Consider the following 9,775-nt stretch of genomic DNA (forward strand, 5'->3'; position numbering starts at 1 on the left):
CACACGCTGTGCAGGGTGAGACATAACTTCCCTAAGAGCGAGAACCCCAACTGCTTGTCTGCTATGTCCAGTCACAAGCAAGGTTTGTGCGTGCTGCTAAATCGCTTCAGTTGTGTCTGACTCTTTTCAACCCTATGGACGGTAGCCCATCAGGCTCCTCTGTCTGTGGGGTTCTCCAGGCAAGAATACTGGAGTGGGTTGCCATGCCCTCATCTAGGGGATCTTCCCAATCCAAGGATGGAACCAGTGTCCCTTGCGTCTCCTGCATGGAGGCAGGTTCTTTACCACTAGCACCACCTGGGAAGCCCCAAGCAAGGTGCAGGGCATACCTAAGGGCTCAAGCAACATCTGCTCTACCTGCCAGCACCATTGGGCACTTTGTGAGGACTCACATCTCACATGCAGGTTGATTTTAAGGCCAGTGTGCGAGGTGATCAGTCACATGTCTTTGAAACCGACTCACCAAGGCACCAAGTTGGAAACCGACTCACTGGCTCATTGCCATCCCATGGGGAGAACAGACCACTGTTTCTAAGGCTTGTGTTTGGGGGCCAGGCATAGCAAAAACTGGTAGTCTTGTAACTCAGTGGGATCAAGTGAGGCCCAAAGCGGTCACAGAGTCACTACAGAAAGGCAGCTCCCCTCGCCCACTGCTCTTTGAGTGCCCAGGGCTGAGACCCTGGGTCAGGCGCAGGTGAGGGCACAGTACTAGGAAGATGCCAGCAGGGGAATTTATTCGTCCTCCAGCCGCGGTCTGTACAGAAGAGGCGACTGGTCCCTTTGGTGGGGCACGGACTCTGCGTTGCCAGGGTCACTCTCTGAGTCATCTCTGGGTCTGGGCACAGGCTGGAACTTGAGCAGGACAGGCGGGGTGAAGATGGACGCCTTCACAGAGGAGGACGGCGTCTCCTCGGGGGCGGCGGGGCTGCTACAGACCGAGGTCCTGTGCAGGAGACACGGGAGACATGGATCTGCACCCATGAGGCGCACCGAGCACCCGGGGCCATCGGAAGAACACGCCACGGAACCCAGGCTGTGCGATGGTCTTGCTGCATCCCTGCCACTGGAAGCCCCTTGCGTGGGATGTCTGCCCAAAGCTGTCCGTTGCAGCAATGTTTGATTGTGTAAACCCGGAGATGATCCAAACATGTCAGGGAATGCCCAAAGGAACCAGGCCCCAGCCCTGCAGTGGACTACCCAGCAGCTGTTCAAGGAAAGAAGCTGGTCTTTAAAGCCCAGAGAGTCAAGACGCCCAGTAGAATATGGTAGTGGACGAAGCAAGCTGCAGTGTGAGCCTGCCTTGATTTACAGAAGCAACCAAGGTATTGGGACTCTCATGTTTTATGTATTCATTTCTGTACGGTGAACTTTTTCCCCACAGAATATGTTCTGCTTTTGTAAACTTTTAAAAAACAAAAACAACCCATTTTTGGTGATGGCGTCAACAGGCGACACAACTCGCTCAGAGAGCAATACGTAACAGGATGCTAAGAACTGTCCCCACTAAGGGGATATTTCAACACTCGAGAGTAGCTGAGTAAATGGTGCTCTGTCCATACAACAGGGTGGGTATTCGGCATTTATTACTGGTGAGTTTCTAGGCTTTCGGGGGTCTTGGGTTTGTTTGTTTGTTTGTTTTTTGCCATACCATGCAGCTTGTGGGATCTTAGTTCCCTGAACCAGGCATTGACCCTGGGCCCTGCAGTACTGAGTCCTAACCACTGGACCACCAGGGAGTTGCCAGCACTGGTATTATTTTAAATGCGTGAATTATATGCCTCATGGAATTCCTCATAATAATTATATGCCTCAGTATGTGAATAATACCTCAATAGAGCTGTTTAAAAACAAACAAAAAAGTTCCCTAACGCAATGAAGCTGCAATCTCAGCACTCGATGACATGGGAAATACCTGACAAAAACAGGTAATTTAAAATAAAACCACACATTCAGGAAACACGATTTGCAGAACCACGTACAGATAGATCCCAGGGCTCCCCCCAGCTGATGGAATCGCTGCCTTTATGTTGGCCCCCAGGCAGTTTGGTTCTGCTTTCCCACCATTACAAGCACTAGGAAGGGGCAGCCACTCTCCAGCATTGGGGTCCCTGATGACACTAGGGTGCCTCCCGGAGTGGGAGGGACCATCACCCTGCACATCCTTCCAGGGCACACTCACCAGGGGAAGTGGAGCTTGTGTGCGCTGTTCCTGGTCAGGTACGAGAAGTGGAAGCCCCCAGGATTGAGGACCAGGGGGGTCAGGTCGACCATGTGGCTGCAAGACAGGGTGAGGCAGGGGCTCAGCCTCGGTGCGGGGGGGGGGGGGGCACGGGCCAGGCACGAGCCGACGAGGAGGTGAAGGGACAGCTGAGAGGGGGGACAGCATTCCGGATGGGCTGGAGAAGACCGTGTTCCCCTAAGCCCTTCCGTCTGGAGTCTGCCTGGGGCCTCAAATAAATCCTCCCACCTCCTTGGGTTTGATGACAGGCCAGTCCAGTTTACTTTCACTTCAGATCTCGAAACTTCCACTTTCTCCAGCTGCAGGACACAAAGGAAACAGGACAAATGTCGGGTTATCCTCGGGAAGAGAAGCGCCTTCTCCAAGAACTAGGGGGACGCTGTGCCTTTCTGCCAATCGGCAAACAGCTCAGGTCGTGCTGGGGGCCAGCCGGGACTTGGTGTTAGGGGGAACGGGGCCTGGGAGCTCGCGGAGGTGCCCCGGCCCTGCCTGGGAGCAGGTGACAGGTAAGCGGGAGTCAGGAGGGGCGGCCAAGGAGGAAGGGCGCTGCAGAGGCACTCCGAGGGCAGCCTGGGGGATGGCCCCTGTGAAGAGAGATGGGCGGTGGGCATCTCCTGGGAGCCTGAGGGTCCTGCTGAGTGCCCTGAGGTCAGGCAGGCGGGCTCCCGTGCGTCCCCCACCCAACACTGCCAGCTGAGCGGCCCTCATCATCCGCTTCGTCTGCTGCTGCCTGCAGAGAACATTCTGGGAGCCTCTACCGTGGGGCCAGGGAATCGCTGGGGTGCTTCTGAGCAGGTTGCAGAGGCTGCCCCTCCGCAGGCCACTGACCGATGTGCTGGGCAGCAGAGAGAAGGGGCCAAAGACCCTGGGCATAGTGTAGACAGCAGGTGGCGGGGCCGCTGTGGAGGCCGCAGGCGGCAGCGGTGGTTTAGGCGGCGGTAGGGCTGGGAGCAGGCATGGGGAGGATGAGCGGTCCTGCGAGACGACGCGTCCTGGTTTCTCCGCTTTCCGCTTCCTCCTCCTCCTCTTGGCATCTGGGACAGGAGGCGTCCGTGAGCACCTACCCCAGGCCTGGACAGGTGTGGGAGGGCAGACACAGGCCCACCCACGGGCAGGGGAACCAGGCGACCGTTGATGGGAACCCACACGCGCCATCTCCCTGGCCCCTCGGCCACCCCGCAGGGAAGTCCGAACCACCCAAAGCACAGGCTGGAGCCCAGCCAGGCTGGATGCCAGGACGGAATTCCATGGGAAGCGACGGAGTGTCACCACCAAGGTTAGCCTGCCACCCACCCTGGAGTCACCCACGGTGGAGTCTGCCAGTCTGACAGTGAGTCCAGCAATGCCACCCAGCCCTGGGTCATCCTGGGGGTGTGCAGAGAGCCCATAGGGAGGAAGTCCTGCCGAAGTGAGCTCAGGGAGACACCCGGGGCGTCCCCCCACCTCTCCCCTGTTCTTGTGAGTTTGGGTCTTTCTACTGTTCAAATCTGGAGCCCATCAACACAGTAGGGGTCAACAAGCCCCTCCGGAGAGAATGAGCACTGCTGGGGGCGCTGATGGGAGGCTGAGGGCCTGCACCTGGAGCAACCCCGGCCTGAGTCCCCATCCAGCACACCACTCCCATGTGGTCCACATATGCTGGGCAACCTCCCTGGGCCTCCATTTCCTTTTCTATAAAACAGGAATAAATAACACCATGCTAACGCCTCGGAAAGCTGTGAGGAAAGCTACACGTGCTGTGGGGTCAGCTGTCGGATGAAAGAGTGCTGTGGGACTACCCCCACCCCCGCCCAGGTGAGCCAGGGCCCATGTGGGACAAAGGAGTCCACCGCCATCGCACAGCCCTGAACACGGACACACCCAGGGACCGAATCCACACCGCATCACAAATTCAGAGCAACCGTCCAAGACACACCGGCAGAGGGGCCCAAGCAGACATAGCAGGGGATCCCGACAAGGGACACAAATCGAGTGGGTTCCCCAAAGGACATCACAATTCTTCAGTCCAGGGCATGGGGGGTGGGGAGCGAGGTCACCGCACCTCACAGGGGATGCCAACAGAGTGGCCTCTTCCTTGGTTGCCGTCCCGGTGTGGCAGGGAACGCGGCCACCTTCCAGCTCCACCCTCAGCTGTCCCCATGTGAACACGAATTTTCCTCCCACCCAAACAGTGTGCGGGGCTCCTGACTGACAAAGCAGGCGTGGAAGGCCCGCTGTGGCCCCGCGGGGAAGTGAGTCGGGCGGCCAGCGCAGCGCCCGGTGGGCTCACCCTGGGAGTACAGGTGCACGCGGTGGATACGTCTCTTCAGCTGTTGCAAGCGCTGGTGCATCTCCGGAGCGCTCACGCTGTTACAGCAGTTCAGCTCCCCCTGGACCGCACACGACGCCTTGGCCTGCGAGGACCGCGGGCGAGGCAGGGCGGAGGGAGCCAGACGCCTGAGCCGCCGCCTCCGGGAAGGCCCCACCCCGCCGCCCCCCACCCCGGGCCCGCCGACCCCGCCCGGCCGGCCGCACCCAGAGGAAGGAGAGGAGCCCGCGCCGCTCGCACTCGGCCTGCTTGCCCGTGCGCACCGCGCGCTCGGCCAGCGCCGGGTTGCGGTCGAGACTGCGGAAGAGGCGGCGCAGCGCGCGCTCCGTGTAGGTCGCCGCCTGCCTCTCGAAGTCCTCCTCGGAGATAAGGTCGCAGAAGGTCACAGTCTGGGGGAACTCGCGGTCGAACTCGTCTAGGACCTCCATCCTCGAGGACTTCGGCGGCTCGGCTGCCTGGGGACCGAGCGGCGGTCGCGGCGGGGCCCCCCGGGTCTGGGCGCGCCCACCCCACCCGCCCCGGGAGACATGGGAGCCCCCCGAGGGTCGCAGCTCGGCCGCCATCCAGGCGGGACCCCCGGGGTCCGGGCGCGCCCAGCCCATCCGCCCCGGGAGAGAAGGGGCGGCCCCACCCGCCGCCGCGAGGGCCGGGACTGAGCGCCCGTCGGGGCTCGGTCAGGGACGCACCGCTGTCCCCCAGCCACCGCGCGCGCCACCGCCCAGACCGCTCCGGCCTCTCCCTGGAGACCGCGGGCTGGACGGCAGCACGTGACAATGCCGCCGCTGCGCGCATGCGCCCTCAGGCTTCGACGGCGCGCGCACCGCTGCCCGCGGACCAGGCACACCCTGTCCCTGGCTGGCCGACTCTCGCCACCTCTGAGATCCTTGGACCCCGGGCTGCCTCCAGGCCCCCACATCCCGTCCGCTCCCCTCCTCAGGGTCTGTAGGACCTGAGGGGACGTCAGTGCCCCGGAGACTTCTCTCTGTCCACAAATCCTACAGCCCGGGAGTTTCCACCTTCTCTCTGGACTTCTCTCCAGCTGAGAGTCTTCACCATTCCTTCTTGGACATCTTACCCGCTTCTTAGTCCCAACCCAGAACTGACTGAACCCCAAGTTCCCTGGGTTCCAGACCCACATGTACGTGTCCCTGGGGGGTGGGGGATGTTTCCTGAGTGTCTCCCATTCAGCAGAGCAGAAACTGGCAGCGTTTTTCCCCCTCCACAACCTGCTTCTCACTTTCCCTCTCCTACTGGCCAGGGACCAACACCACCATCCATTCCAGTCTCTGATGGCGGGGTTCTCCCTGGAGTGCTGTGTTCCTGTCCCCTCCCCACAACCCCTCCTGTCAGCCCCGAGATCTTTAGATTTTTTTCACTTCCTACCACCAAACCTCCAAACCACCAGCCCCAGCTGTCCCCAACACAGAAGGTGGCCTTCACTTCCTACCACTTTGAGGTCTCCCTCCTGCAAGGAAGGAGAAGGTCTGGCCTGTGTATCTTGCCTAGGGCTGCAGGCAGACTCAGATACACCTGCCTCCAGATCTCCATTCTGTTGCCTGGCTGGCCACCTGTGACTTACAGACTTGACTCTAAAATATATAGTGTGTGCTTTTTTAAAACCAGGACAAGCATCCTCTGAGAGGTCTGGCAGGCCCTTGATTAACATCCCCTTCATGTTTTTCTTTTAACACTTCATGCTCTATATGTTTCTTTGGATTTTTTAAGGTATGTGTCAAGCACTGCCAAAAACGAAATGTCTGCTGCTTTCAGGCGCTCCTGGTCTAAAGAGGGCTTCAGCCATAGGTGGAAAATGTGATCTAACAGGCCCTGGTGGAGGAACACTGGGCACCCTGGAGCCCAGGGAAGGCTTTCCTTAGCAGGAGACATTTGAGCAGAGCCCTGAGTCCCCAGCAAAGGCAGGAAACAGCTGCATGGCGTGTTTGCTACAGAGTCTGCACAGGAGCAAGGGGTCAGGCCTAGGAGGTAGATGAGCATGTGTCATTGCCCCTCATCCTACCCAGGGTGCCAGGGCAGGGGGTGAAGTCACTGTCCCTCTGGGCACAGCCATTGATGAAGGGTGCTCCCAAATGTCCCTTCAGACACGAATGGGCGGCCACTCAAGGAGACAGGCTTGAATGGCTGGCTGCCACTGGGCAGATGAAAATCCTTTGTGTCTGGTCCTGATGCTGAGGGGGCCCTGCAGGCATGCCTGGGGCAAATCTCCTTGGCAGATTGGCTCCAGTCCCCCAGATTCCAGCTGTGTGGGTGGGATGCTGGGCACCTCACCGTCCCTCCTGCAGGCTCAGGGCAGCACACGTCCCTGTAAGAGAACAAGTGGGCATGGGTGGAGAGCATAGGGCTCCATTTCCTGAGCCCACCATCCACCCCAGCTAGCACTGCTCCTGCGGAGGACCCGGAGAACGTTCTCCCCAGGCGTGCCAGGAGGGCCAGGCTCAGGGGACCCGCTCCGGGCAAAGCAGTGGGCCTCTTGTCCACAGGGTCCTGAACAAACCTTGAGCCCCCGGTCTTACCTGGGAGTTGGTTGCACAGATCCTCTTCAAACCATAGCTTTTCTGAGTCTGCCCCACCCACTCGCTGTTCAGTCACAACCTAGAGGGAGAGGTTGAGAGAGAACCTCCCAGCTCTGCCGTTCTGATCCTCCGATGGAGGGCCCCCCGGCCCAGCTCCACACCTGTGCCTCCTTGCTGGTTAGTGGAGTGAAGCGGCTAGACTCCCTGCCGGGGCGCTGCGGGTGGTGGGCGGGGCCTGACCGATGCCCTTTCATCATTGCACTGCTTGCCAGGGGCACACAGTAGTGCAACAGGGAAAGAGTGTCAGGCAGGCCTGCCAGCGCCTCTCCCGGTGGTCGGCCTGGATCTGAGACCCGGAATGCAGGCCCACTGGGGCGGGGCCTCTGCCTGGGGGAAGGGTGCCCTCTGACCCCAGAGGCCCAGGCCTGGCCAGGATCTCAAGTTTCCATGGAGAAGGGAGCGTGCTGGGCAGGGGGGAGGGGAGGGCGTGCAGGTCCGGGGCCGGCCTGGGGAAGGGAAGTGGTAGTGTGGGGGAAGGGGTCTCCAAGGCTGGTCCCGGATGCTTTGACAATATCATTGCACTGCTCCTCAAAGCACAGTAGTGCAACCTCGTCAGAGCACCTGCGGCCAGCAGGAGGGACTCCACCGCCCGCCCCCCCCCCGTACATGCAGGGCGGGAAGCAAGCTCAACCCTGGGTGGGTGGGGCTAGGGGCCCATTCCTAGACAGCAGGGCGCAGAGGGGATCTCACCGGGGGGCAGCCGTCCTTGGGGTCCTCAGGACCCCCAGGGGAGCCAGACCTTCCCCGGCACCCTCTGGAGAGCCGTGGGTATGCTACCCCAGACAGAGGGGCGGCTCGAGCACCTGAGCTGGAGCGGACCGAGGGTAGGGCACACACACAAAGGAGAGGGGCCCGCGCTCCAGTGCGGTCAGAAACCCACTGGCGCCTGGGGCGGGGGTGGATACAGCCTGACGACCCTGCGCCCTTGCCCGGCCCGCGCCTCGGAGAAAAGAAGGGTTACCCCTCCCCAACTCTGGGTCGGCGGCCCCCTCCCCCGCCAATTCAGGCCCCCGGCCCGGGTCCCAGGCTCCTGGACCCCAACTTGGGCCCCTCATTCTGTCCCGGGAGACTCCCTGCCCTGCGGCCCACAGAAAAGCGGGACGAGGGGGCTTCCCGGCCCTCTGTGGTCCGCTGCTTGGAGGGGGCGCCCAGAGCGTTGGGCTGCACCCCTCCACACCAGCCGCCCCCGGCGGGAGAGGGCCGCCCTGCCCCGCGCCCCCAACGCGGACCCAGCTACTCACGCAGCGGACGTCCCTTCCTCCCCGCGGGCCGCGGCAGGTCTCAGGGGTGGCGGCGAGAGGTGCGGGCGGCCGTCCGCGCGAGCCGCCCCCGGGACCACCCCGCACCTCGTGGCGCCCTCCGGCCGCCGGCTCCATCTTTAACCCGCTGACAGGCGGCGGCCCGGCCCCCGGCCCTTAGCATAGCGCCGCGCCCATTGGCCGGCGCCGGCGAAGGCTCCGCCCCGCGCGCGCTCGTTGGCCGGGGCCGGAGCGATTTCAAAAGAGCCTGCGGGCCCTGATTGGTCGCGCGCGGGCCGAGGCGACGGCTCGCGGTTTTCACAATGAGTTCTGCGAACACTGCCTCCCCATTCATAACTTATCAAAGGGAACTTTGCCCGCCTTTTCGCAGCTCCAGTCTCCGCGAGTTTGCAGCGCCGCCGGGGCGCGGCGCTTGGAAGCCCGGTGGGGGGCGCCTGGCGCGCGGCCAGACCCGCTGCGGAGGGGCCTGCGACCGGAGGAAAACGTCCCGACCCGCGCGCGCGCGCGCTCAAGCCTCCGCCGGCGCCGCTGCAGGCCGCCCCGTCTGGCGTACTGGGATTGCTCCCGGTGCCTCCCCGGTGGCGTGCTCGGCTGCGGTGGGCTTCGTGGCTGGGGTAACCCCCTCCCCGCTCAACCCCACCGCATCACCGGACTTGAACCGAATGAGATCTGTCTGAAACCGCTGGGTGGGCCTGGGCTGTGTGCGGGACGCGGCCTTGGAGCCCGCCCCCCGGAGCCTTCCGGATCCGTGGAAGGCACAGGGAAGGGGGCGCCACTCGGGACCTTGCGTGATCGTGGATAAGCATTCATTCAGTGCTTCCCGGGGGGCTGATACCCGCGAGGACGAACATGGCGCCGCCGGCCCTCACAGAACTGCAGTGTGTGTTGCAGGCGGTACTGAGGCTACTGCGCATCTGGGCCCCCTCCTCTTTTATTCGCTCAGTCCAGAACCTGAGCGCAAATATTTTGGAAGGCAGACAGAGCTGGGTTTGCGTCTTTAGCAACCTCAGTAAACCTCCTCTGAAAAGTTAAGACGATAATTGAACGTGCTGTTGCCCGGAGCAAATGAGACGCTGTGTTGATCGCTGGCCCAGTGACTGGCACTTAGTTCTCAAAAAACGAGAGATCGGCTGCTGCTGTGGTTTTAATTTTTGGTCTTGTCCTGCATTCTGTCTGCAGCCCACTCACCTGCTCTCACAGCTTCAGCCTCGACTTCCCAAGGATTCCTCCCGTGCACCGTTGGAGTCCGCTGTTAACTAACAGTCCTCACTTTGTGTGTGTGTGGTGGTAGGGCGGTAACAGAGGCAGAAGTGGGCTCTTACAGCCCAGGGGGGCCAGGGATAGACCAGAGGAGTGCCCCTGGGATTTTCAGTGTGAC

The 9,775-nt window shown here is 61.6% G+C and overlaps 1 protein-coding gene and 1 long non-coding RNA gene across 2 annotated transcripts; both read right to left on the reverse strand.

Moving 5' to 3' along the window:
- Positions 1-723: 723 nt before the first annotated feature.
- LOC129542499 (uncharacterized) lies at positions 724-6,615 on the reverse strand. Its single transcript, XM_055404976.2, has 8 exons — positions 6,565-6,615; positions 5,234-5,542; positions 4,754-5,002; positions 4,509-4,632; positions 3,068-3,273; positions 2,468-2,538; positions 2,180-2,275; positions 724-943 (listed from the first exon to the last, which is right to left on the reverse strand). The coding sequence occupies exons 1-8, from the start codon at positions 6,613-6,615 to the stop codon at positions 733-735; spliced, it is 1,317 nt and encodes a 438-aa protein (XP_055260951.2). The 3' UTR covers positions 724-732.
- LOC148774933 (uncharacterized) lies at positions 5,451-8,515 on the reverse strand. Its single transcript, XR_016035383.1, has 3 exons — positions 8,380-8,515; positions 7,079-7,157; positions 5,451-6,867 (listed from the first exon to the last, which is right to left on the reverse strand). It is a non-coding gene; the product is annotated as an uncharacterized LOC148774933 (long non-coding RNA).
- Between the last annotated feature and the right edge of the window lie 1,260 nt (positions 8,516-9,775).

Source organism: Moschus berezovskii, chromosome 19 (assembly GCF_049115385.1).
Source record: "Moschus berezovskii isolate FMDL1 chromosome 19, NW_MosBer_1.0, whole genome shotgun sequence".
Classification (NCBI taxonomy): Eukaryota; Metazoa; Chordata; class Mammalia; order Artiodactyla; family Moschidae; genus Moschus; species Moschus berezovskii.

Coding starts and splice junctions, on each gene's coding strand:
- LOC129542499 (XM_055404976.2), bottom strand. CDS start 6,615: ATGGCTGTGCCCAGAGGGACAGTGACTTCACCCCCTGCCCTGGCACCC. Junction 4,633..4,753: donor GGCTCCTCTCCTTCCTCTGG/GTGCGGCCGGCC, acceptor CGGTCCTCGCAG/GCCAAGGCGTCGTGTGCGGT. Junction 2,276..2,467: donor CTGTCATCAAACCCAAGGAG/GTGGGAGGATTT, acceptor CCTGTCTTGCAG/CCACATGGTCGACCTGACCC.